At 42.6% G+C, this 27,655-nt stretch overlaps 2 protein-coding genes across 3 annotated transcripts in view; one reads left to right on the top strand and one right to left on the bottom strand.

Annotated features, from left to right (window-relative positions):
• Positions 1 to 27,655, top strand: part of DOCK1 (dedicator of cytokinesis 1) — a 264,142-nt gene that overhangs the window by 80,652 nt on the left and 155,835 nt on the right. For both annotated transcript variants that reach the window (XM_032117142.1, XM_032117143.1), the window contains exons 26-27: positions 281 to 408; positions 1,915 to 2,010. In XM_032117142.1, the coding sequence (XP_031973033.1) occupies positions 281 to 408; positions 1,915 to 2,010 (224 nt within the window). The remainder of the gene's footprint in view (positions 1 to 280; positions 409 to 1,914; positions 2,011 to 27,655) is intronic.
• INSYN2A (inhibitory synaptic factor 2A) overlaps positions 6,408 to 27,655 on the bottom strand; it is a 40,333-nt gene continuing 19,085 nt past the window's right edge. The window contains exons 3-4 of the mRNA XM_032117144.1: positions 18,240 to 18,311; positions 6,408 to 9,186 (exon numbers count right to left, since the gene is read on the bottom strand). Coding sequence (XP_031973035.1) covers positions 9,003 to 9,186; positions 18,240 to 18,311 — 256 coding nt within the window. The 3' untranslated portion in view covers positions 6,408 to 9,002. The remainder of the gene's footprint in view (positions 9,187 to 18,239; positions 18,312 to 27,655) is intronic.

Below are 27,655 nucleotides of genomic sequence, written 5' to 3'. Positions count from 1 at the left end.
TGGATAATTAGTAATTCATTCTGACCTGGTGCTTCCCTCCATGTAGGAAAAGTCTGAGTACTTGAGCAAGGAAGGAGAGACATTTTTTTTTAATAGGAGCAAATAGTCAAAGGTTGGAGCAGTTCAGAGGCAGAAGTTTTTAAGGTGAGGTGGGGTTTTGGTTGAAAAGCTGGAAGTTAATTTCTTTTTTCCTGATATTTTTGTGTCTTATGTAAGCACTGAAGCACATCAGCCCAAAGGCCCTGAAAGCTGTGTTTGTAACCTCGTGTTTTGTGTGCAGACTGCAGGGAAATCTTGCTGCCAACAATGACAGACCAGCTCAAGTATCACTTGGAGAGACAAGAAGATCTGGAGGCTTGCTGCCAGTTGCTGAGTAACATCCTGGAAGTGCTCTACAAGAAAGACGTGGTGAGTGTGGGGTGGCTCTGTGATGAGTAACACTTCACAGAAATTGTTTCAGTAAAGTGAATTAAGCAGGTAACTCCTGAAGCCTTAGAATTGGTTTTTTTTTTTTAATATAACCTCCTAACCAGTCTCTTCTACCTCTTTTAGTTTTCCAGTGATGAGGATGTGTGACATCTCACACGTCACATCCAGCACAGCGCTCCTTTTGTCTGAGGCACGCCCAGTGCAGCTTTTCTGGTTAGACAGGGAATAAATAAATACCCTTAGGAGTTAAACCTTCCTCATTATTCTGCCTGGCCTCTTCCAGGTGGAAAATGTTTTGTTTTGGTGGGTTTTTTTTTTCTCCCATGGGCATTTTGGGAAATGTGCATTTGAGTTGAATTGTTGCTGACACAGTTCCCAGATGTGCAGCATGTGTAATATCCCCTTTTTTTCTTTTTTTTTGCATAATAGTCTCTTTTTTTGTTTTCTCTTGACCTCAACAAATGTACAAATATTGGTGCTTTGCCAGAGAGCTGCAGTGATTTGATGCTCTCCTAAAATTTGGGCTGCTGCTGCTGCCTGAACCTTCAGTCCTGTGTAGAATCATACACTAATTCAGTTGGAAAGGACCTCGGGGGTCAGCTACTTGCATCTGATCTGGCATCTTATTTAATTGTGTTTTTTTGGATTTTGCTCTGATTTTGTTTCTTTTTGGAAGTAGCTCTGCATGGCTGCTTCAGAGAAGGGGTTGTTTTGCGGGAGGAATTCGATTCTGGCAGCTTGGCTGCTTCCTGCCACTCTTTGTTGGCTGCTTTTCTGCCTGTGGAAGGAGCTCACCTGCAGCTCCACCCTCTCCCAGGCTGATCCTGGCAGCAGGACCAGTTCCTGGGTGAGTTTGTGCTGGTGGTGGATTGTCCTTCGAATATGAAAATCCATTTTTCATCTATGAAGTAAAAGACAGGAGCAAAGCTCATCTGTTTCTTTCTCCTTGTTGTGTTTTTGGCTTTATTTTTTGCCTGTCATTGTGTGTGAGGTTTCTGGACTTGCGCTTAAAAGCTGCTTGGAATAAATATTTCACTTTAACTCTTTCAAAAGTAGTGGTAGATGGCTTCTAATACTGACTTGAAACAGCTGACTGCAATTGGCAGTTCCTTATGAAAGTTTTGCTTTTCCTTTTAATTGAGCTGTTGCAGAACAGCACCCCCAATCCGGTAATGCCTGTGAGGGTTTGATGTTGGAAAAATGACTTGGGGGAAGAAAATGAATGGGTAACTAAATGTCATAGGCTGTATTTCCAGGGACTTGGCTTTTCACTGACGTTGTAACAGCACATTTTAATTTATCAGTAACGTGTATTACCGAAATACGCTTTGTTAAAGTGAGAGGCTCATTCGCTGCTTTTGATCAACAGCAAGTGATGTTTCATTTAATTTTCACCAGACAGGTGGGTTGAAAGGCAACACAAATAGTTCAGTTGTGTTGGTGTCTGTTGTTTCTAGTTACCACTAATTTATTCCTTGTCCTCAGGGCCCCACACAGAGACATGTCCAGATCATCATGGAGAACCTGCTGAGGACGGTGAACAGAACAGTGATTTCCATGGGACGGGACTCAGAGCTCATTGTAAGTGTCTCCTGGTGTAAACTCAAACACCTCTGCCACATCTTCCTGAACCTGGCTGTAATAGGATTGCAATCCCAGGTGACCCAAAGCAATCAGAACCTCCTCTCACTCTCTGTGTGCTCAGGAAGCTGGAAAGCACTGCCTGGTAATTTTACTGTGGTTGACACAAGGGGAGAGGAAAAAAAAGTGCTTGAAAAATATCTGTGAGCAGGTGATCAGCCAGGATTGATACCTGTGTGCACCAAAATGATGTGGGATTGGTAATTAGCCAGCTGAGAAGTGTGGAAATGAGGGACTTGGCTGTTTGTTACTGCATTATTACAAGCACTTACTTGTCTTTTTGACTTAAACTGAGATAATCAAGGTAAGTGTTGAAGTGATTGAAGAACAGAGCCCAGAATTATTATGTTTAGAGGAAGGACTGATGCAAGCAACCCTGCTGACTTAACACTGTGATTTTGAAGCCTGACACTTGAATTTTTGAACTGTTAATTAATATTGGTCTAAGGAATGAAAACCATAGTGAGGCCTGTTGATATCTGAGATGGGGATAGATCTAAGTGTGGTTTTGGGAGTCTCTCTGTGTGTTTGCCTTTCCCTTGTATTCTTTCTTAGCTGTCTGCATCTGGCAGCTGATCTCTCCAGGAAACTGGTCAAAGTGGGTCAGGTTTGTGCTGTGCCTGAGCACTTTTCCCTCAGTTCTGCATCAGTTTGGGTCAGTTTGGCTCAGTGCACGGATCTCTTTCTTACAAAGGGGTTAATTGTTAGAGAGATGAGTCCATCAGCAGCTTGTTTTTTTTGATCTCTTTCCTTCCCGGTTTAGATTCTCCCTGTAATTGCACACAGTGGTATTTGACTTTTTAAAGGGCTCTGTGTCCTCAGCATGTCTTCCTTACCTCCTGCTGCCCATTTCCTTGGCATTTGGGGGTGCTTGTGTTGGCAAATGTGCTGCAATTTCATTTTGTCTTTGGTGCATCATCCGCTGGCTTCCACTTGTATCTTCCACTTGTATCACTTTGGGTTTTGTTGTAAGGAAGGGATAATGGATCTCCAAATCCATTGCTGGAGCAAGAAATCACAGAATCCCAGACTGGTTTTGGTTGGAAGGACCTTAAAGCTGATCCTATTCCACCCTTGCTGTGAGAGGGACACCTTCCACTGTCCCAGGGTGCTCCAAGCCCTGTCCAGCGTGGCCTTGGACACTGCCAGGGCTGGGAATCCACAACCTCTCTGGGGAGATGGTTCCATGCAGATCATTCCTACAGAATATTCCAGTGCTGGGATGCAGTAGCAGTACAAGGAAGTCGAAAGACTTGTGTGTTATTTTAACTTCCTCAGTTTCAGGCTGAATGGGAGTTAATTATTGTTTTGATGAGCATGATTCAGGTGATATTTAAAAATGTTAATTATGCCTTTTGCAGTTAGCAGAGTAGATTTAAAAACTTGTGTGTGTGTTTGAACTCAGCACCGTGGTATTAAAGATCTCCGTCGTGCTCATGAGCACAGCCTGGAACCCCTCCATGCACAGCCTCTATAATCAGCTAATGAACACTGAGATTTCAGGGTGTGTTTAATGAGTGCTTACTCCCACCTTACAGTGCAGCCTTTGCTGAAAAGATTCCCCTGTTAAATAACCAGCAACCACTCATTTTTGTGGTGTCAGCAAAGTAGGAGGAGTAAAATGGATAATAATAATAATTACTAGGAAGCACAACCTGATCTCTCTTGAATCAGATTTGGGTTGAAATGATACACTGACTTTTTTTTTTTTTAGTTTTACCTGTAGTAGAAAATTAACCATACAGGATAACTGGAAGGAAGGAATTCGAAATACCTCACAGAAGCACGGTTCAAGTAATGATAACTTCTTTAAAAGAAGTACAATACAGGACATAACCATTTTTTTTTTTATTCTACAAATATATCTGTATTGGTGTGCTAAAGCTGGCATGTTGGAAAAATACTTAGTGACACCATCTCCATCCAAAACCTGATGTTGCTTAATGCAGTTTATGAGCAGTGGAGGGATGTCAAGGATTTAAGTGCTCAAGTGAAAAGTTTTAATTACAGGATGTGCCTTTTCTACAGCCTTGAACTGGAAAGATCCTCCAATAGTCCTCTTTGGCTTTGCACATTTGGTTTTCATTTTGTCCTCCGTAAATGTGAGTTCCTTGATAAAATCAAAAGCAAGTTTTGTCCTATACCTTCAAAAGAGAATTACCTTGAATTAAGAGACCAGTTGCAAGGAGAAGAACTAGATATTGTTAAATAAAATGGAGTAAAAGTGATTAGTTTAAAATCTGATTTGACCATAATTTTGGTAGCAAGTTTTTAATCCTCATTGGTTTGGACTATTTTTCACTCTGGAAGTCTCACTGGTGATTTTTATTTGATCCATTTGCTGAGTAGAAGATTCTGTTATTATTATTTATTTTATGTAATGAGTCTATCAGTAGTAGAGGCAAGTACAGGATGCAGCCTGAGGGTGCTGAGCTGTGTCCTGCTGCTCCAAACTGCCTGGTTTAGGTTAATTTTGCTCCTGCCTCGAGCTGCTCCTGCTCCTGGCACAGTGAGAAGTCACCTGGAAAAAAACCACAACATCTTCCTTACTGAAGAACACGTTGCCTGAAGAAAAAGTAAATTGAGCAAACTTCTTTGAGTCTTTGCAAGGGTGGTTTTAAAGCATCTCTTTCCTTGCCTGGTGGCTTTTGAACAACGTTGGGTTCCATGTGAGGCAGCATCTCGGCCTCCTCCAGTAAATCAGGACAGAGCAGCCTCAGTGGCAGCTCCAGAAGGATCCATGGCTGCTCCTTTGCCTTGTGTCAGCAGCTTGGGATGGGCTTTGTTTCCAAAGCCAAGGAAACCAAGCTCTTTAATTTCTGGAAGGAAATCTCCTGGCCTAGCGGAAGATTCCTTGCCCATGGCGAGGGGTGGAATGAGATGGTCTTTAAGGTCTCGTCCAACCCAAACCATTCCATGATCCTGTGATTTTAACTTCCAAGAGTATGTCCTTAAGGAGAGTGGCTCTGGAAAACATCTAGGGGTGTATGGGGAATGAAGCCAGTGCTGTGACCAGGGAAAAAGGGCTCTTTGGGTTATTGGGGTGTGTGAGCAGGAAGCAGTGGACAGGACTTTATGGTGTTGCTGATGAACGGAATGTGCCCCATGTTGCTGCTTTCCCTGCTGTGCTTTGGGACAAGGATGAGGGGAAACCAGAACAGAAATGGTGCAGGAGCCATCAGAAGGAGAAGAAGGGGTTTGTGGAATCTGTCTGAGGGTCCTGGAAGCCGACTGAGAAGGGGAATCTCTGTGGAGTGCAGGTGGCACCTGACACAAGGAGAGTGACAAGGGTCAAGGGGAGCAGAGAGTGTGCCACTGATGGGGGAGCTCTGGATAATCAGTCAGTCAAAGACAGTGGTGGATTGTCTATCTCTTGGCACTTCTAGGCTGGAGGCCTCTCCAGCAGGCTGTAAAATACAAGTACAAGTCTGAAATAAGAGTTACTGATGGCCACAGGAGATTTCTGGGGCTGCAGTTATTCAGGAGTTGAATCTGGGTGTAAATTATCTTCCTGTGCCTTAAAATCTGTCCAGGTCAGGCTTCATGGATTCCAAAATGTTGGGGAGAAAACCTCGTTTTCTTCACCAGACTTCTTCCATGTAAAAATACTTCGCTTAACTGAGTCACATGTTTTCTTCTCCTTTGAAATTACATATTGCAAGCTAATTTCACAGAAACTGAAGTGGTATTTGGATGGTGGCCGTGATTTTATTCCATCACTAATACTGCATCCCGGTTGCATTCCCTACCAACATTTATGGGAACGAGCTGCATTCACCTAAACAAATGGACACATTTGTAGCACTCCAGTTATTTCAATGAACCACAGATGGATTTTATGGAATATTAAAAACCTTCATGCAGTCCCTTTCATTCTCCCAGACAAAATGGTGTCAGTTGGATTTTTAGGGCAGTCTGGTTCAATTCCAGTTCAATTCCAGCAGCAGTATATAACATGTGGCAATACGCAGGTCCTGAAGAACTGGTGTCATCTGACAGCTGACTTGGTTGGGAAGTTCATGAAAAATGGCCCTATTTGATTGGAAAAAGAGATTTAACCTTTAAAACATTGAGCGGAATTAAAGGCATGGATGGTGGTTTTGCATTTTAGGCAAGAAAAAGCAAACACTTTGTACCCATGGTAGGATTTTCCAGTTTTAATCATGTTTTTTTCAGTTTATCTGTTTTTTTAAAGTATTTTTACAGTGATTTTTTTTTTTTATCTTTAAGAAACCAAATGCTACTCACAGGAATAGTATTTTCCTCATAGTTCTAAACCAAAGAATGCAACTGTTGCTGGGTGGAAATTATAAGGACTCAGCAAAGAGCGAGGGATATAAAATCACTGCAGTATTTATTGGCTAAAAAGTATTTTGATAGCAGGAGATGGGAGAAGTGCAGATAGAAAATCAGTGTATGAAGTGCAGGGGACTGCCAGTGAATCCAGCAAAGCCACACTGAAAATAAAAACCGCATTTTCCTTGTTAGGACCTCCCAAGATCTTCTACACTAAAAGCTCTAAAGAATTAGGTTTGTTTTTTTCTCTTGGTGTCTATCTAACCTGAGCCTGAGTGATTCTAAAGGCAATACAATTATGATACATTTTACACACTTGGAAAAACATTTTATTACAAAGTACATCGGAGGGTACGAGAGAACACGAGATGTTGGTTGGAAGCAAAACTCTATGTTAATGTCAGCTTTCCCCAGGTTTAAAAAAATGTAAAAAATTAAAAATTTGCAACTTCTTAAGAAAATAGCCTGGACATGTACAGAACACGCCGTGAGAACTTTCCCTTTGAGCTCTTTGTTTCTCCAGTGTGAGTTTCCTCCCTCTTTTCCCGTGATGAGTCAGTAACCACAAACAGGTCGGGTTTGTGGCAGGGTCCCTGCACACACAAACAGCTTCATGGGCAAAGCTACAGAGGGGTGGCACTGAGGATTTGGGAACTGATTGCTGTGGAGAGATGCTTGGTTTCATTTCTTTAAAAAAACCCCAAACACTAGGCCTGTTAGCGTGGAGGGGTGCATTAGTTATTAACATTATTTTAATAATGAATGCTGCTGTATTTTCCTCGTTCTGCCTGTATTTGAGATTCCTTTCTGCTTTAAAAAAAAAAAAAGTATTTTTTTGTTTGGAAATATTTGGGTTTCTAAACCATGTCACAGGGGCTGTCCTGTGAACAGTTCTATATTTTAGTTAAAAGCAATATAAAATACATGTAACACGGGGGTTTTTCCACGTGAAACAATGGCACTTCCTTCCTGGTGTACAGGATCACCTTCCTAATCCCTCAACTTCCACCAAAGGATTTCAGGATTTGCTTCTGTGCAAGTGCTCGTAGCCCTCTTGAAGGTTTACTGCAAAAACTGAGCTGGCCGTAGGCATCTTCTGCATTTCCCATTTTAACTTGCTTTTCTTGCTCTTTTGGAGGAAAAAAAAAAAGTTCTTTTCCTCCAGTTTCATCATAGGAATAAATTGGATGCTGAGCTAAGAGGAGAAACAGTGTAAAGGAAAACACCTCTCAAATTTTTAGTATGTGCAAATTAATGATCATGGTTCTTGCACCTAAAGGCTGAAGAATTTGTACCTTCCTGCTGCTGCAGGGGATGCAATTTCAAACCCAATTTGTCACACGCCACTCAAATTATCTGAAATCCTTAGGAAAAAACCCCAAACCAAAACAAAAGCCAAGATTCCCACTCCCTGGCCACTTCTAGCATGAGGAATTTTTCCACCAATGGTCATTTTAGATGCAAGTTTAATGACAGTAGCAAATACTTAAATGAAAAAGTTGCAGTTTATAAGCCAGAGCAAAATTTTAAGTGCCACTTAAAAAAAAAAAACCAAACAAAATTAGGAAAAATCTGATTCCCATCTCTCCCCTAAGTGTTTCAATTACTGAGTACAATTAATAGATAGAGATATAAATTATGGTAAGTTGGGAAACCCATCTGAGCAGCCTAATAAATAAATAAATAGCATTTCAAATTCCAGCTCCTTCCAAGCAGTGCTGCAGCCCCGAAATCTCCTGCAGTAGTGGAGAGGTTTTCCAAAGACTGTTACAAAAAATGCTAACCCATGGCAAACGCCAACAATCCAGATTGGGGTCGGTCTGGTTTGGGGTCGGGTTTTGTTCTGTGTGGCTGAGACCTTTTGGGTACTGAAGGTGACACTGAGAGGTTGTCCCGTGGCCTGGATCCTGTGAGCTGGAGGTGCTTAAAGGCTGGGCTTGATTTTTGGGAGGTTTCTGGCCGCTCCCCGGCTGGGGCTGAGCAGCAGAGTGGCTCTTCAGGTGGTGAGGACACAGCTGAACCAGAAATGATGGCGAAATGTGAGCGCTTGGTTGGAGTCTACATCGCATGAAGGCAGAGAATACACCACAGTCACGTCTCGGAGATCAGCGCGGCCTCGGGCCACGGGAAAAATTGTGCTTTGTCCAGGAATTCTGTGCTGAAAACTGCACTCCCCGATCAACATGGAGCTGTAAAACCGAACACTGCTGCAAACATAAGGCTTGCTTGTTACTCTTCCCCCTCACTGTTGTCCAAAGACAACACCCCGGACCCCCAGAAGGCTTTAACCATTCCTGTGGGAGCGGGATGACGGCCTACGGTTGAACAGGTCGGAGCGCGACGCTTTCAGAGGGGGGGGGAACAGTTTTACTTCCCATCTTTGTCCAGATTTCCATTCAGGTTTTACATCCCACATTGGCAAACTGGAAGTAGAAGTGGGCAGGGGGTTCCCCAAGCCCTTGCTCCTGGGCATGAGTCCGTAGGTACAAAGGCCTTTTTGGTACACACGGTGAGAACTGGATGCTGCCATTGGCCGGGAACACTCCTCATTCCACCAAGATCCCGTCAGAGATGATGGATAGAACTCCAAGTATTTGTCAAAGAAGGCCTTGAACTGCACACGTAATGGACTTGGGTTAAAGGAACCAGAGTTTCCATCTTCCATGCTTTTTTGATTCAGTTTTGGATTTTTGCTTGGGAGTAGAGGAGTAGCTCTCCTGAGAATAAGGCAAAGGTGCAACCTGAGTTTCCTCAATAGGATGAAGTTTTCTCAAAACTGGCTGGAGTTTATCTTCTTGCTGTTTAAAATCCAATTCCACGCTAGAAAGGGGAAGAAAAAACCGCTTGTTAATTATGATGATAAAAAAATTTAATTAACCCAACAGCTGAGTGCTTAATTTATGAAAGTCAAATTTAAAAAATACTTCCTGCACCAAAATGGAAAGGAGAAGTTCAAAAATTACAGAAGAGAAATAGGAATGGGATTGTTCAGCTTTTCCCTGCTGCTTAGGAGGGTCTTGGGGATTATGGTGAGGTGCTGTGAAGTGACTGAAAACTAGAAATACAACTCTGGTTTTTTGGCAGAGAAATGATTTTTGAGGGCTTCCAGGCTCAATTCTCCCTTCTGGGAGGTCAGGGTGGCAGCCAGGCACCTGCATCTTTGTTCTTTGGGAAAAGCTGAGGGGTTGGCCAAAAATGATAAGGGTCTCAGCAGCTTCTTTACCTGAGCTGTTCCTTGCCAGGTTTACCATGGAACAGATTAATTTCACCAACTTCCTGTCCTATGTACAGGCTCATACACATGTGAGGAATAAACAGATAACTTAAAAAAGCAATTCTCTTTTATAGTGCAGCCTTGCATTCAGAAAACAAGACTGAAGCTGTGAAATCCCTGTCCTGAATCCTAAACACTGTGTTGGCTACAGAACCCTTCCAGCAATTAAGAACCATCATCAAGATGAAATTACAACCCTTACCCGAGCATTGTGCTGCAGAGCATTTCGAGGCCACCTTATAAACCAAAGGAACCACAGCATAAAATGGAGCAAAAATCCTGTCTGATGGTGGAAAGTGAATTTTGGCCCCTCAGAAACACTCTGGAACTTGGTGCTTTTGGTTGGGTTTGTGCAGCAGCCTCTGGCCACGTTCTGCACTGAGGCTGTTCCTGTCTTGTGTAGAAGGTTTGGGGTTGGAAGGGACCTTTGAAGGTCATCTGGTCCAGCCCCGTCGCAGTGGGGCCTCTGGGTATCAGAGGATGAATTTAAAAGGGAGAAATTTTGGGAATTTAGATACTTGGGTTAATGTATCTCTTCCCTGTCCCCCTTCACTGCTGAGTTGTCTTGGGCTTTGCACTGGCTGCTTTCACCATTACCTAAATAGGAAATTATCATTCCTGGGCTTGAGTTCACTTTTAATTAGTATTAAATCTGTTTTCTGCGTTATTTCTGCCATTGCTTGTTTGGAGTGAACCACTAGAGAAGTGAGATCTGATTCCCCAGGTCTCATCCAAAAAGAGATTATTTTAAACTTCAGTTTAAGCCTTGTCTGGCTTAAGGAGTGCAGGGATATAGCACAGGACACCTGCAGCCATTTCAGAGGAAATTCTCCAAGCTGAATCATTAAGGTTGGAAAAGACCTCCAAGATTTCCAAGGGGAGATTGTGGTGGGCTTCAATGTGACAGCTGTTGTAAATTGAGCACAGAATGTCATCTACAACCATCTGCTGATTTCAGTGGGGTTTATTTTCCTCTTAGGAATCAGAGATGCTGAGAGAAGGATAAGGATAATTTTGTGCTTTGTTTTTTTTTTTAAGAGCTGATGATTCTGACTACAGGGACTCTGGTGAAACCCCAGAAAGGCGTGCTGGAGAGGTGTGAGGTCTTTTTACATCTGTCTGTGCCTTATTTGGTGTTTGGTTTAGTGCTAAATCCATTCTCAGCAAAAGTTCCAGCATTTCAGTGATCCGGAAAAACTTTTCAATAGCAGAGAAGAGAAATACATTAGGTAAGAGTTCAAATATAGAGAGTATTTTACCCATTGCTGTGTTTTTAATGAATAAAAAGCCATTCCAAATCAAAGAAGATAATTTAAAAAATCAGCTCAGTGCTAGAAGTGTGGAATGGTGAATTTTCTGGAGGCAGCTGTATTGGTGCAGAAGCACATTCCAAGCCTACTGATTAATATCCCTCCCTGTTAGTGGAAAAACAATGAATGTTGTCTTCACTGATAACACGTTCTGTGTGCAATTTAGCTGGCAAAAAATAGTTGGTTAGAGAAGTTCAGCATTAATTTAGTTCAGCATTAACTAATGAGATGTGGATATCAGCTCATTGGGAATGTCCCAGCATGGGAATTCTCTGAGTGAGACGATCCTGGAATGAGGGAGGAGCTTCTCTAGGAGCTCACCAAATCTCATTTGAAGAGCAGCATTTAGCATGTGTTATATCTGGGGTTTTTTTCTCAGTATAAAGTTTTTTTTGGGGAAAAAAAGACCTTTCAGCTCTGGCATTGTCAGAGTTCATTTTTACTTCTTTCAGACGTTATTCTTGCAGGGAGGCTCTTAAGAGCTGCTGGAAATTGCTGTAAAAAGAAGAAAATGTTATAAAAAAACCCCTTGCTGAACAGAGTAATTTTTTACATAATCAATTTCTATTAAAGATAGACTTCAAGAGAAAAAAAGCATCTTAGTTCTGGTCCGTCTGACAAGCCTCATGTTCCTGCCTTTTGCTGCTGCAGCACAGATCAGCTTTCAGCTCTTTACGTCCAAGGGAAATATTTTGCTTCTGAAGGGTATAAAGAGGCTGAAGAAAAAACATTTGTGTTACTTCAGCATTGAGAACTGTAAGTTTTGCAGAATAATTGATTGGTGTCTATCAGCATCAATTTATCCAGCTTTGGAGGTGTTTGAATGGAATTGCTCCATCAGCAGATTATTTGATTGCAAACTTAGGCTTTAATTTATACCTGTTTGTGCTGCAGAAATAAGACAAAAACCTTCTGGTTTGGAGTTTTTAAAGAATTTTTTAAAATTTTCACATATCTTTCTATAGCTGACTTAAGTTTTACTTAATTTACTTAATTTAATTTTATATCAGTCACATGAAATACTATTAATCATCATCAGTCAGAGATTCCCAGAAAGGTTTGGATTGAAGGCACCTTCAGGATCATCCAATTCTAACCCCTTGCCATGGGCAGGGACACCTTCCACTATCCCAGGTTGCTCCAAGCCCTGTCCAACCTGGCCTTGGCCACTTCCAGAGATTAAATTCAGCAAATATTCCATATTTGCAGGACCTCTTGATGTTTTTGTTACTGAGCTGCATTCCTGAGCTTGATTCTGTCACCTGTCACAGCTCTGCCAATCCTGTTTTGCTCAGTGCTATTTCTGTCCCCTCAGCATCTCTAGGTGTCCTCTCTCCAAATGACCTTTTCCTGAAATATCCTCGCTGCCATGTGCCTCTTTTCACTTTCAAACTTGGGTTTTGTCCCCTAAGCCTGCCCATAATAACTCCATTAACTTAATTATCCAGGACTCTCCTGTTCTCCTGGCATTACATACGGAGATGGGAATTATTTGCTTCAGAAGCATTTTTTCTTAGATAATAGAGTACTATTTTTCAACAGCCTGACAGTTCTGAACAAGCCCTACAGAAACAAGAGACAAATCTAAATATTATTTAATAGCACAAACACTGGCCTGCCACACCTGGTCAGGACATCCTAAAGCTTCACTTCGCTACAGTATTGTTAATTTTGGAACACTGAATCAGAGTTTTTCCATGTTTAATGCCTATCCCAAATTCTTCCTCCAAATAGAAGGGCTGGTTTTATCAACAACTACAAGCAGTAAAATTCTATCTATCTATCTATTTTATCTATGTGATAAATATTTCTGTGTTTTCTTCCCAAAATCATTACAGACTTACAAGGTTTGCAACTAAAACTTCCCATTTTAGGGCAGTTGCCTGTGTATCAGTGCTTGCACTGATGTCCTGCCCAGGAAAATTTGGCCAAATAAAATCAAAGAACAGCCCTTGGACAATTTTATTTTGACACCAGCCTCATAGGGAAGGATTTTTTTCCCAATATCCCATCTAGCCCTGCCCTGTGGCAGTGGGAAGCCATTCCCTGTGTCCTGTCACTCCACACCTTGTCCCAAATCCCTCTCCAGCTCTCCTGGAGCCCCTTTAGGGGACCTGAGGAATTGCTGTGATGAATTTTCTGGGTTTGGCTTTCTGTTTTTGACAATATATGTTAATGAGTTTATTTTTTGCGTGCAGGCAGCAGTGAACCTTTTCTAATTTAGTTGCTGTGTGAGGGATTGAAAGCAGAATTTGAGGAGTGAGAACCATTGGGATTAAACATATGGACTGTGGGAGGGTATGGAGCAACAAGCTCCAAGATATGGATGGGTCTTCTTACTTTCTAGCACAGTCACACGTTGTTGTCATGAATCATTTTAAGGTTTTAGATGCTCATGATCTGTTGGCTACTGGAGAATTGCTGAATCAGAGAAATCCGGGTTCAGGATGGAGTTCCTGAGGGATTTATCAGAGAATCATGGGATGATTAGGGTTGGAAAGGACCTTTAAAGGTCACCCAGTGCCACCCCTGCCATGGCAGGGACACCTCCCACTGTCCCAGGCTGCTCCCAGCCCCAATGTCCAGCCTGGCCTTGGGCACTGCCAGGGATCCAGGGGCAGGCCCAGCTGCTCTGGGCACCCTGTGCCAGGGCCTGCCCACCCTCCCAGGGAACAATTCCTGCCCAATCTCCCATCCAGCCCTGCCCTGTGGCAGTGGGAAGCCATTCCCTGGGTCCTGTCCCTCCAGACCTTGTAGTCTCTCTGCATCTGTGTCGTAGCTCCTTGAGGCACTGAAGGTACAATGAGCTCACCCCAAAGCCAGCTTTTCCAGGCTGAACAATCCCAGCTCTCCCAACCTTTCCCCAGAGCAGAGCTGCTCCATCCCTCTGATCATCCTGATACCTGCTCTGGACTCATTCCAGCAGCTCCTTGTCCTTCCTTCTCTTGTCTCTTGACACCTCCAAGGCTGGAGCCTGCACAGCCTCTGGGCAGTTTTCCCTCCTTCTGCCTCCAGGGAAATCCCTTCTCCTTCCCCTCCAACTGAGCTACTCAGGTGGCACCTGAATTTCCCTTTTCATCCCCCAATCCTGCAGGCACTCACAGAGCAGCTGAACCCTGGGCATTAAGCAGGGAGGTGAAGCAGGAATTAGAGAATTCCTTCATGTCTCCTTGTGGGTCACATTAATTGGATGACATGGCATTAGTGCCTGCCACATCCTGGAAAAACGAGATCCAGATAAGCACTAATCACTTGAAAATGAGCTTAATGCACTTCCCAGCAATCTCTGCTGAATTCCCTGTTTCAGCCTGAAAATCACCACAGCCTGGGATCCAAAGCACTGCCAGCATTAAGGAGCCTTTGAGATCCATTTGTTTCCAATAAGCATCTTACAGGCCAGAGATAAGATGAGAAAATGTAAATTAATTAATGTGGGTAGGAAATAAAAAGGTGATGAAAATTACTGTTCTCAGCATTTAATCACCTGATTTTCTCAGACTGTTGCTATCCTAGGGATTGATGCCTTATGTTCACTTTTTATTGCCACAATTTATTAATTTGAATAGTTAATATTTAAATATTGAACCTTTAAAAGTGAATTGCCTCCATGTGGGCTCTGTGCTGCCTGGTTGAGTTTGATCCCCATATTTTAACCTGTTTCACCTGCAGGTATTGTACTGAATTACATTTTATAGATTCTAATAATGCATTTTCTGCTGGATACTGAGAGTCCACCTCAAATTAAAATAAAATAAAACACAGCAGCATAAATCAAAATTTTAAAGAAGTCAAAAGTAGCCAAATTAATGGCTGAGACAGCTTTGAGGGATTCCCTCCCCCCAGAACTACAATAGTGGAGTGTTGATTCGTTTTCTTTGCTAGGCAGAAATTGGGATTTCAGCTCCTAAAAGTTTCCTTCCTGAAGTTAACATTTCCTTGTAAAAGCTGCTGAAAATTCCTGACCTTTCTGCCTAAAGGGAAGTCTAGCAGGAATTCTACAAGATGCTCCTTCCCAGAAATAATTCCTGCTAGAGGCCTGAGAATAATGCACCAAAATATTCAGGAGAAGCCCCATTTTCTCCTGCTCCAGGAGGTGAACATTCACATGGGATGGGAAATTAAACAGGAGCAGAAAAGGAAAGTTCCAGGAGAAGATAATTATAGAATAAAAAAGGCTGGGAAGCTTTGAGTCCACATGGGTTTGGGGTTTTTCACAGTTGCCACAGTTTCTGCATTTCAATGCAATTCCTTCTTCACAGCAAGATTTTACTTCAGAATTTGACTTTATCCTGGCAATACCCCCTGGTAAAACTTATTCTGTGTCTTTAAAAGTGTCCATGGTGCATCAACATCAGACAGAAATCCGTGTTGTGTTTGTAGCAGATGATTTTGGAAGTGTTCTGTGACCTCATGACTGTTGAAACTGATGGAGAAAATGGTAAAGTGGTCAGGGTTTTTTTACAATTTAATCACATTTTTGGCTACTGTTTTAAATTCTGCCCGGAAATGTTATAAAGAGTATTTTTTAGTGACAGTTTTAAGGCTGTGGCTGCTCTGGTGCAGTGGGAAAAGGTGTCAGTGGAAAAGGTCTGGAGTTCCAAGCTGAAAAACTTGGAGAAATAAGCAGAATTTTGAGGAAAATGGAATACCCAAATGGGGATGTCTTTCTTTTCCTCCTGATTTTTAAAGCAGCTTCAGGTATTGTTATTTTGTCTTTGTGATACTCTTTAATATTTGATCAGTTTCCTATTTCTTTTAAAAAATGAGAAAGTAACCTGATTTTCCTTTCTTTTTAGTACTAAGAAATATATCTTCTTTATATTAAGAGAAAATAATAGGAAATAGATTTGTAACCTTAACAAAAACATTTAAATTTAATATGCAAAATAACTGTGTTCCCAGAAGGCTATTCTTGGAATTTTTACTGACAGTATTGGTATTTTGGATGCTAAAAACCCTTTAAAGCACAGCAGGGTGTATTTTTTTTTTTTTGTCTTCTCCACTGTCTCTGGCTTTTGTGCTGAATTATATCAATACTCTGGAAATTCATCTTGAGGGGGAAGAATTTATTTCCATGGATTTCTACCTCCTCACCTGTGCTCTACCTGCTGCCACTGTAGGATGCACTTGGGGGACTTAATCATTCCTCTAAGATGCTGCTTGAAAATAAAGATTTGAAGCAGCTCTAAATATTCTTTTTTTAATGTTACAATGCTCAAAATTGAATCATATTTCAAAAACCCACCCAGTCAGTTATGGCAAACAGAAGGATTTCTCTTTAAATATCGATTTGTCCCATAAGGGCATTGGTTATATGTATTTTAAGTGTCTTCTATGTATTAACTGGAGAAAGAGCTCAAGACTAAGAAGAACCTCCTGCTCTGACAGGTCCAGTGCCCTCCAAGACCTCAGGGGTCGATGGCACCTGGAACAGTTTTAATTTCTGTTCCTAAAAGCTGTTTTGTCCTAAAGGGAACTCGGATTCACTCCCTGCAGCATTTTCTGTGCAAATCCTTGGCAAAAGAACATCTGGAGTTCATCCCAGCCTGACACAGGAACTGCTGCCCTTTTTCCAGAGGTGTCAGGGCCCTGTGGAGGAGCAGAAGTTCCTACAGGCCATCCCAGTGCTGGTTTTATCAGTGAATTCCTGGTTTATCCCTTCTGGCTTTATCCTGTCTCCCTAACCCCCTTTTCTCCTGCTTCCCTCGCTTTGCTGTGTCTCTGGTTTCAGATTTCTTGCCTGCAGCACGAATTCCCCTAAACTGGCACAAAGCTGAGCTGGTTTTTGCTCAAACGTCCCCTGCAAACATGGCTTGAGGCAAATATCCAAAGGCATTTCAGGTGGGAATGGGGAGCTGGACCTGCTCACTCCATCCTCTCTCAGTTGGGAAACTCTGCCAGCCTGCTGCTCTGGAGTCATTTCATCTGCACTGAGTGCAAGAATGGAAGCTGGAAGTTTCCTTCACTTAAAATCCACTGAGCAGAAACGAAGATTTGCAAAAATTTCTAATTGGATTTTTTCCTAGCTAATGAAACAAGGATAATTCCCTGATGGAAACGTGCTGTGTTGTACCTCCAGGCTGCCCCGAGCCAGGAATTGCACAGGAAAAGGGAGGCACAGGAGGCTTTGGGTATTTCTGTGCTTCTGAACCTGGCTTTAAAGGAGGAATAAAGACATTAATTGGTCCCTGCCCCTGCACAGAACCCTGTTGTGGTTGGTTGTAAGGTGGAGCTGGAGGTTTCCACCCTTTTTTCCTTTATTTCTTGCAGTGAAGAGAAAATTCATAATTAAACAGCTCCAGCTCTTCTGCCTAAAGCAGATTGAGCAGAGAATTAAGGAGAGAGGAGGGAAATCCTGTCTTTGTACCTTCATTTGAGTGTCTGTCCTCACTGGAATTGTCATCTTCGTGCATTTTCATTTGTGCTGCACTGCCTGATCTGCTGAAATCCTGAGACACGTTTGTTTTCATCTCACCTGCAATGCCTGCAAACAGTCAGCTGGGTTTTTTGAGATTCCAAAGGAGGAGGACAATTAAGCTGTCAGTGTGAAACACGTCATCAGCCTCATGATAGCTTCACGTCATGCCCAGTGCCTGTTATTCCTTCACTGGATGTGCCAAAAAAAAAAAAAAAAAGGCCTGGATAGGAGTGTCCATTTATAAAAATCAGAAAATGGTTTGGAGTGGGAGGGATTTTAAAGCTCATCTCATTACACCCCCTGGCAGGGACACCTTCCACTGTCCCAGGCTGCTCCAACCTGGCCTTGGGCACTGCCAGGGATCCAGGGGCAGCCACAGCTGCTCTGGGCACTCTGTGCCAGGGCCTCATCACCCTCCCAGGGAACAATTCCTTCCCAATCTCCCATCTAACCCTGATTTTACTCTAAAACTGTAGATGGGATCTGTATCTGCTTCTCTTTGCTGTCCAGACCCTCTCTCCAAATGACTTCTCAAGTCTGGTGGTTACTGCCATAAAAATAAATCTAAAGTAGGTGTAGAAGTGGATAAAAGTAAATTTGAAGTTGACTTGTTGGTCAGAAAGTCCTAAATACCTCCAGCAATTTCAAACTAAAGCTCCCACCTCGTAAGACCTCCCATCCCACAGCTCTGCTGCCCACGATCATCTCTTTCTGATTTAGACTTACACAGGTGCTGAATTTTATTCATTCAGTGAAGTTCAATTTCTGTTGTGTTGACTGGAGCATCAAGGCCAGTTGCTGAGCTTGCATTAGTGACTGAATCATTGCTTTCCCTCAGGATAAAATGGGAATGTTGGGGTTTTTAACCTACCTGTAGATGATACACGCGCTGTTCCTGCACGTGTCACAGTTGGCCGTGTCCTGACCGGTGCGATAGGAAAGCCTGCAAGGACAAAAACATGAGAGAACTAAAAAAGTTATTTATTTTAACAAGTTTTTGCCTTCCATGGCTCTTTTTTCATAATAATCAGAACTTCAGGAATTTTTTTTTTTTGCCTTGACTATTGAATACAAAAATCCAGCCGCTAGGAAAACAGCATCAAAAACGGCATATTCAGCTTAAATTAAGACATTGCTTTTTGGGGTGGATTAATGTTTTCTCCACTTTCACACTAAACAAACTCTGACTGTCAAGCAATAAATCCTCCATTATATCAGGAGGAATATACAGAATATATTATTGCAAAGTGGGATCTGTTTAGGAATGTTGTGACTCTCAGTGAGGTCTGAAGATTTGTTGTAGGGATGTTTGTGTGTTAAAAGGAAGAAAATGCCTTTGAAATGACATTTCCTGTGTTCCCTTAGCCTGCAGCTGTGCTTTGTCACACTCTGGTTTGAAGTCTCTTGCAGCAGTGACTTCTCATTTACCTCTGATTGTCTCTGCCTTGGTCACTTTTAATTAAAAAAGGGTTTTTAAGGTACGCAGGTACTTTTTTATACATAAAATCTTCATTAAAATAAATATATTGTATTAAAATAGAACAGTTGCCTGTGAACATGAATGCTCTGGCATGCAAATGAGTTTAAAATGCAAATTGTTAAGTCAATATTTGTGCATTTTGCAAAGAAAAATCTAAGTACCAATCACAAATTTCGACTCTTTTAAAGTTATTTTCAGTTTGCTACATACAAACAAGTGCTGGCAAAGCTTCTTCATAGTTGTTTTTAGAAGAAGTGGGGAAATAATTCATCTAGGGAACTTTGGAGATGTGGAAAACAGATCCAGTCAAGATTCCTTCAGGGAATGTTGCTGGAGGCAGGTTCTGCTCTCAAGCCCAGGCAGTTCAGCCGACTTACCTCCAATTATTCGGGGTTGCTTTGCTTAACCAGGGGCATTTCTGCCCCTTCCCTGCCCTGGCACCTGCTCCTCTGCTGCCCTGACAGTGAGCAAAAAGGAAAAATCCAGCATTTGAAAAAAAAGAAAAAATTGGCTTAATCTTTACCTGACAAAATATCCAGCCCATGCAGTATCATGTGTCAGTGAGAAATTCTGCACCAGCTGTGCCATGTGCCTGTCCCCAAGCTGAAAAATCAGCATTTCTGAGCTGCTTCAGGCTGTTTCTGTAGCTCAGAAAACGATCAGCTGGCCCTGTGTCACTTCTCTTTATGATCTGAAGGATTATCAGTGGCTGGGGTGGTGTCACAGCCAAAGGCTCTGGGGCTGTGGGTGCAGCTCCTGGCGCTGTGGTGGCACCAACAGAAGTTCACAAGAGGGTGAGTTCACTTCTTTTAAGCCTTTTTTTTTCCCTTCTAAAAGCAAAATGTAATGTGGAGTTCATGCTATTCTAGGTGCTGGTTGTTATTTGGCCTCAAAATTGCTTTTTAATCAGAGGGATATGCTCAGATTATCAACACGGCTAAAAATTACCACAACGCCAAAGCCAAGTCACAGAACCATGGAATGGTTTGGGTTGGAAGGGATTTTAAAGCTCATCCCATCCCACCCCTGCCATGGCAGGGACACCTTCCACTGTCCCAGGCTGCTCCAAGCCCCAATGTCCAGCCTGGCCTTGGGCACTGCCAGGGATCCAGGGGCAGCCCCAGCTGCTCTGGGCACCCTGTGCCAGGGCCTGCCCACCCTGCCAGGGAACAATTCCTGCCCAATATTTAATCTAAACCCACTCTCCTTCAGATGTGCAGAAGAATTTCTCCAAAGGAAAATGTCCACTTTGTGTGCTGCTCCTTCTGGGAAAATCCCCACTCCTGGTTTATATTTGCTCTTATCCTCTCGAAGAGGAGAAGCAATTCCTGATTTTCATTTCCCCTCTTCAAGTCTTTCACAAGTCGACATTCAAATTGTCACTACTATGAACCTGAGACTTGTAAAATGTTTTTTTTTTTCCAAGCTATTGATCAGCTACCAAAAGCTCTGACTAAAGATCCAACGTTTAAAGTCTGCAGATGAGTTGGGGAAGGCCTTTCTTTACTGAGGCCATAAAGAGCAGTCAGCAGTTGCCTTCAGAGGGATGTGGCTCTGCTGTGAGAGAGCCTCTTTATAGGTAAAGCCATAAACTCTCTGTGCTGGTGCCAGCTTGGTTTGGTTTTTTTGTTTAAAGTTGGTTTGGTTTTTTGTTCAAAGTTGTTTTCCAGTTGGGACATTTTCATTCACCTTTGGAGCCCTGCAAACAGCTGGAACTGGATAATCTTTAAGGTCCCTCCCAACCCAAGCCATTCTATGATTTGACGGTCTTTAAATGCACAGTAATTCCAGATTTCCATATACTTAAAAACATATTTGCTGGTATAAGGCAGACTCGTTAAGCTGATGAGAATGGTCCTTGGATGTAAGTATTTAAAAATGAGATGGGTTTTGGGTGATGAGTTTGAAATCCTGATTTCTCAACTGCCACATTCAGCTCTGCTTGGTTTTAGCATCTTTGCAATTCTCAGTCTCCACTGGTTATAGTGATATATTCATTTTCTAGTCGGATTCAATTCTCAATTAAATTTTCTTAAAGTAGTTTTTCCTTACTGAGTATTTTGAGCTTTTCAGGGATGATTTTTACATATTTTCTATTATTTCCTTTTTTGAGTGATCTTGTTAGAATTCCCTGAAAGCCCCAAGAACACTCCATGGTTTCCCAGTGTTTGGTTTCCATCTGGCAGTTTGAGAGCTCTTTAGCCAAGACTGAATTACATGAGTGTTAGAACAGTATAAATTCAATTATTTCTATAAAAATTAAACTCCTCATGAAAGAATTTTGTTGTTGATACCTCTGGGCTTTGGATTTTTACTTTCTTGTTTTCACATAATTATCTACACAAACACTTGCATGGAATTCATCTCCTTCACGCCAGCAAGGATTTCACTACTGGCACAGCATTTCCATGCAGTTTCTGGGCAATGAGGTTGATTTTCAGTGCAGACTTCCTGAAAAACAAAGTTTGCCTCTGTTTTAACTCCTAGGAATGATTTGAGAGCAGAGTCTGGATACCAGGAGGAGAGCAGAGTTCTGGGTATTGATGCTTTCCTTGTGCCATGCAGTGTTTTGAGTAAGCTGCTTTTTTTCTTCCTCCTAAAAATAAATTGGGAGGTATTCCAGCCTAGGAGAGAGACCAAAAACTTTGTCCTTCATTAGTAAACCAGTTGTTATTTTTGGTAAAAAGAAATTCTTTCAAATGTCAAGTCTTTCACAAAGCCAAGTTTCCTACAGAAAATCTGTTGCCTTTTTAGAGAAATGGAAGTTGGGTTGGGCCTGGTTTAGATCCCAGGGGTTATTCCTGGAGTTTCAGACTTCTTTGGATTGGATGTGTTCTGATGTCCACTAAGGAGGAGCCACTGCTCCACAGCTTCATCCTTTGCACCTTAGATCCTGTATTTTCTATTTCCACATGGATGTGCAGAGCATGGGCAGGTCATGGAATCACAGAATTCCAAACTGGTTTGGGTTGGAGGGGACCTTAAATCCCATCCAGTTCATGGGCAGGGACACCTCCCACTATCCCGAGGTGCTCCAAGCCCCATCCCACCTGGCCTTGCAGGTCCTGGAGCAAGGATGGATGTAGGTGAGTTCCATTGCTCTGTTTGCATCTCCCCTTGGAAAGCAGATCTCATCTCCAGTTCTTCACACGTTTTCCATGTGATTTTCAGGAGACTTTCATCTTCTGGCAGGTCTTTTTTTTTTTTTAGCATTCCAGGCAGAATCTGAGCTTAACCTCAATTAACGCTCCCAAGTATTAAAATATTATAATGAAGAACAGCCATTCTGCTGACGTGGACTGGCAGGAACTAAGAATAGGCTGCAGTTTTTGGAGCAGCCTAAAGGGATTACACCCTCTAAATCCCTGTGAAACTCAGAATTTGTGCACCTGCTGGAGGCTTTTTTTCAAAAATACCAACTTTAACACCAAAATCTTTGCATTTGAATATTTCCTTGCTTGTATAAATTAGAGAGACCCCGTTGAGCTGGGAGAGGGAAGCTTAGATCTGTGTATGCTGATTTTTTTTTAATATGGGCATCTATTAAAAACAAAGAAAAAACTCTTCAAAAGTGATTTAGAAGGATAGATCTGTTGGATCTGGATGTCTTCCCTTTCTCTGCTGGGGTGCAGGGAATACTTGATATAAATTGAGTCCCCTAATGGCAGAATTTTCCAGAAGTGGCTGTGCTGGGTACAGATCAGGAGGATCCTGATGCTCCTCACACTTTTGATGTATTATCAGCACCGAGGAGGATGAACAGACTTCAAGAATATTTTTTTGGTTGATGTTTGTTATTTAAATATAGTGAAACAAATTATCTTAAGCAGGCAGTGGGCCTTTGAAGTGTGCTTGAAGTGACAGTTCTGGCCCTGCTCAGAGGAAGTGCAGGCCTTGCTTCTCCTGAAGTCTTTGTACTAACTGGGTTTTTTTTAATTATTATTTCCTAGAGCTGCTGGGACAATTCATAGCACAGCTGGTTAAACACATGGATCCCAGCATCCCAGAGTGGTTTGGGCTGGAAAGGACCTTTAAAGCCACCCAATTCCACCCCCTGCCACGGGAACACCTTTCACAGACCAGGTTGCTCCAAGCCCCATCCAACCTGGCCTAATGTTTCCCATCTTTACAGAAAAATCCTTTAAAAATCAATAGTTTGATGGAGAACTTCTCAAAGTCTTCGTTTTCCACTCTAAAGTATTACAGAACTGATAATTCTGATAACTGGGCTTCAAGAGAAAATTGGCATTATTATTATTATGAGGAACATAGTTTGCCCTTTTGGCACAATAAAAAGACTCCACTTCGTCACGAGAGCTTTAGTTGTCTTTATGACTTGAGTAAGTCATTTTTCAACCATGTAAAATGCAGAAAAATCTCTTGTATATCTTTTGCAGGTTAAAATAAATCCGGCTTACCCCTAGAGGTTTATTCTGCCCTAGGAAAGATTTACCACTTTAGTTCAATGGAAACCTCATACAAATGCTTTTGTAAAAGCAAAATCAGGTTTTTAGTGGATGAAAACCTCTGGTTCCTTTAAGGACTTCAAATTCTGCTCCCAGACCAGATCTGGGCAGGTCTGAACCACCTTGGGCCAGCCTTTGGCTCCTTTAAAGGTGTTCTGAAAAATCACTTTCAGAGTAGAAAAATTGTTTTAACCTTTCTCCTGCTGTGTTTTCCTGAAGTTGATAATTACCAATTAGCAGTTTGCATTTAGAGATGATACAGCCTGATAAAAATCAGGATGGATGTTGTGCTTTGAGGAATTACCTTGAGGCTTTTCTGGATGCAAACATGGATTTGTTCCATGTGTTTCAGGGTCTGGTGTGCTTTGGGGTTTTCTTGGTTTTTCCTCCTAACTCTTTTTCTATTTTCCATGGTTTTGTTGTCTGTTTTCCCTGTTTCCCTTTGGTTTTCTTTTCCCCGTGGGAGCACTTGGAGATCACACAAGTCTAAGTGATCCCAGCTTTGTGCTCCTGGGTGATTTTCCAACTAAGGATTAAGTAAACCTTAATGAAAACAGTTTTCCTCTCTCCAAAGCTCATCCCATTCCACCCCCGTCCTGGACAGGGACACCTTCCACTATCCAAACCCCATCCAACCTGGCCTTGGACACTCCCACACTGAACACTCTTCGCTCTCTTTTTACTTCAAGGCTGATATTACTGATTTGGCTTCTGAAAAAATCCTTTGCAAAGTACAGAAGCTCAGTGGTGAGATTTTCAGGCTCTTTCCAAGACAGTGGTTTGTTGTCTTTTGCTGCCTCCTGACAGTTGGAAGCAGATGACTAATTTGCTTTTTGAGGTATTTGCACTGTGGGCGTACGACACGACTCCCACGACAGCAATTCAAGTGCTTTCACCCTGTAAATACATTTTGAATTACACTCAGGTTAGTCAGGGAGTGGTTTTTTAAAAAAAATAAATACATATTTTAATAGGACTGTTATTTGAAAAAAAACCCCAGCGAGAACGCAGAGAATTAAAATGTATTTCAAGTGAAATAATGAAATCTTACAGGAATTAGGTGTGTACAAGGTCTAACATCTCTCCTGAATATTTGTGCCTCTGTTGTCTCATCAGAAGAATCAGGAGGATAATTAAAATGTCAGCTCGTGGTGTTAATAACGATTCAGGGAATTTGCTCTGATGGAACAGCAGCTGCATTGCTGGTGTGTAATTCTCAGGCCAGGCACTTCCAGCAGGTTGTCTGGGAGCACATTCCAGTAGTGAGGCTAGGATGAGCTCTGTCCCTTCCCCCTTCATCCCAAATCTCTCTGCTGTGGTTTCTGCCTGCTGGAGGATTCAGGACTGGATTTGGGGTCGTTACCTGCATGCCCTGAGCCTCCTGAGCCCGCAGCTTGTCATCAGATCTGCTTCCCCCCCCCCATCCTTTCCTGCAGCTTCAAGTGTTCCTCTTCCCAGTGCCCTTACACACCCAAATCCATGGGATTTTAAAATGCATTTTGTGTGTCTGTAACTTTTGGGGCCAGCTGGGGTGATGTGTTAAAGGGTGGAAATCCTTGTGCCCTCACAGCTCCTGCTGCTCCCACCCTGAGCTGAGGAGTTCCTACTACTAAAACACAACACCTGGTGTTCTGCTTGGCTTGGACTTCTCAACTGAGGCTGCTCACAGGAATTGTTTCTATAGAGGAGGGAAGATGGGGGAAATGAGAACCTGTGGTATTCCTTCATCATTTTGCTGTGATTGATGTTTCAATGCCAGCTCAGATACCCTTCGTGCATTCTCTAAGCCTGCACTGGCTTCAGATAATAACTGCACCAGCCAGACTTGTTTAACATTCCACATGTTGTGCAGTAGCATAAAATTGAAAGAGGGAGGAGGATTGCTGGCCACGGATCCTGGTGTTCGTGTGGAGCCAGTGCTTGGTGTTCCAGGAAGGACTGGATGTGGCACTCAGTGCTCTGGGCTGGTGCCAAGGTGGGGATCGGGCACAGCTTGGACTTGATGGTCCTGGAGGTCTTCTCCCACCTGAATGATTCTGGGATTCTGTACTTGCAAGAAGGATGGAGGAAAAAAGCCACCAAAGAACCAGCAGGAAGGACTGGGGAAGTGCTGAGCTCTTCCTGTTGCAGCCTGAGCAGGTCCCAGTACTTTGTGTTTTCTCATTTCCTTGGATAATGGGAGTTTGAGGAGAATCCACAGACCAGGAGTTGGGCAGTTGCTTGAGTTTTGTGCACAGTTCCAGGTCCCATCCCTGGAATTCTTTCTGGGCTTGTGTGGATGACAATAAAGTAAACAAATCTCTCATTTATCAAAGGAATGACCTAACCCATGCCAGGTTCAAACCATTCCAGAGCGTAAACTTACTTCTTAATTCCAAAATAGCTCTTCTGGCCTCTGCAATCAAGCCTCTTATCCTGAGGCATTACTGGACCACACACAGCTTCTATGGCTTTAAACTGAAAAAAAGGTGGATGGAGATGGGACATTGGGAAGAAATTATTCCCTGTGAGGCCCTGGCACAGGCTCAGAGAAGCTGTGGCTGCCTCTGGATCCCTGTAAGTGTCCAAGGCAAGGTTGGAGCAACCTGGGATAGTGGAAGGTGTCCCTGCCTATGGCTGGGGGTGGAATGGGATGGTCTTGAAGGTCCTTTCCAACCCAATCCATTTAGTGATTCTCTGATACTGGAATCGAGGGCAAAAAATCCCAATATTCCCCCATTTGGTTCTGTCTGTCCTCTTCTGGTTGGTTCATGCAGTGAGTAACGGGGTAGAAAACATCCCCTGTCATCATCCTATTTAGGAAAAGAGGTCCAAACACAGTTGGGACTGTTTTTTGGAGAGATTTCCAGCCTCCCTTGGAATGGCAGTTTTCCTTCCTGGTTGACCTGGAGCATTGATCCTTCCATTGCTGCTCTGTGGCATGCAAAAATCATCACAAAAAGCTCAGAATTGTCCCAGTTTCACTTAAATATTTTACTAACTGCTGCTTAACATGGAAAAAATGGTTCTGTGGCAGGGAATTACTCATCCATCTTCAGAATTCCTGTGTATTGGCAAAGCTCCAAGCGAAACCTGTAAGAGCTGTGGAACAGTGTGGGCACCTCAGTTTTGTTCAGGTGTGAGAGAAGTTCCACCAAAGACCCAGCAGTGCTGCAGAGGTGGGATCAGGGAGGATGGACACATCCATGCCTGGAACTCCTCACTTAAATTTTCCTCAGGCCACAGATCCCAGGATGGTGTGGGTTGGGAAGGACCTTTAAGACCATCTCATTCCAAGCCCCAGGTACCTGAATCCAGCTCAGCTCTCCATCCTCTCCCAGCTTTTCGCCTTCAGTTCCCTGGATGTGCTACACAGGAGCTTTTTAAAGACTGAACTGCCCATCCCACATCTGGAACCTGGGGTAGCTGGAGCCTTGGCAGTTTAAAAATAAAACACCCCCATCTTCAGACAAGTCTTTCTCCTCTTTTTTTGCCATTTCTCCTCAGTCAGGATAAGAGATAATTGTACCTTTGTGCAAGCACTGGGGCTCAGAAGGAGGTGTCAATTAGAAATCTGTTGTTTCATCTCCTGGTGAAGGAACAGCAGTGAGAAATTTAACACTGTAAAGCTCATTTTGGTCCCATTTTTACAGGCTCTGCTTCTGCATTCTGATACTGCCAACAGGCAAACTGCAGTTATTAAAGGATTATCCTAATTGTGAAAACTTGATAATTCCTTACCTTCAGTCATCCTGTTTTTTAAAAAAAAGACTGATTTAGCAGGAAAACTCTCCTTGCAGGTGTATGATTTGGGCAGCTTGGTGACATTGGGAAGCTTCTGATCCATGGTAATTCCCATGGATATATTTAGCAAGAACATTGCTTGCTTGCACTGTTTTTTAATCTTTCATTTATAGACTTAATCAGTGTTTCCAGATTTGAATAGTGGGAATTTGCTTTTATTGGCCTCTGTTTCCCTGCAGCCAACCTGCTGGAAAAGTCCTGAACCTTAATTTCACTCTGAAGCTGCTGATCCTGGCTGGAACAGGGAGGTGTGGTGGGGAATGACATTTCATCTTGATTTTAAAAGTCCAGTGAATAGCAACCAGATAGAAATCAAATTATTTTTCTCAGTATTTCAAATACATTTCCATTAAATTGTGCCTGTACAGTATATGCAGATAAAAAGCTGGACTATATTAGCAAAATCAGTTGTACTTTCTGAGACTCAGAACGTTCCTAGTGGCATTTTTTTTGGAGAAAACAGAGTACTAATACCAAGTAACTTTGCTAAAAAGATTGTTCCTTTTTTTTATGTTTAGCCCACATTCTGGCTGTTGCTAAGGGTTCACTTTTTCCTTT

The sequence above is a fragment of the Corvus moneduloides genome, chromosome 8, assembly GCF_009650955.1.
Source record: "Corvus moneduloides isolate bCorMon1 chromosome 8, bCorMon1.pri, whole genome shotgun sequence".
Lineage (NCBI taxonomy): Eukaryota > Metazoa > Chordata > Aves > Passeriformes > Corvidae > Corvus > Corvus moneduloides.
The sequence above is the reverse complement of the archived record's forward strand: the minus strand, read 5'-3'. Positions and strand labels throughout refer to the sequence as shown.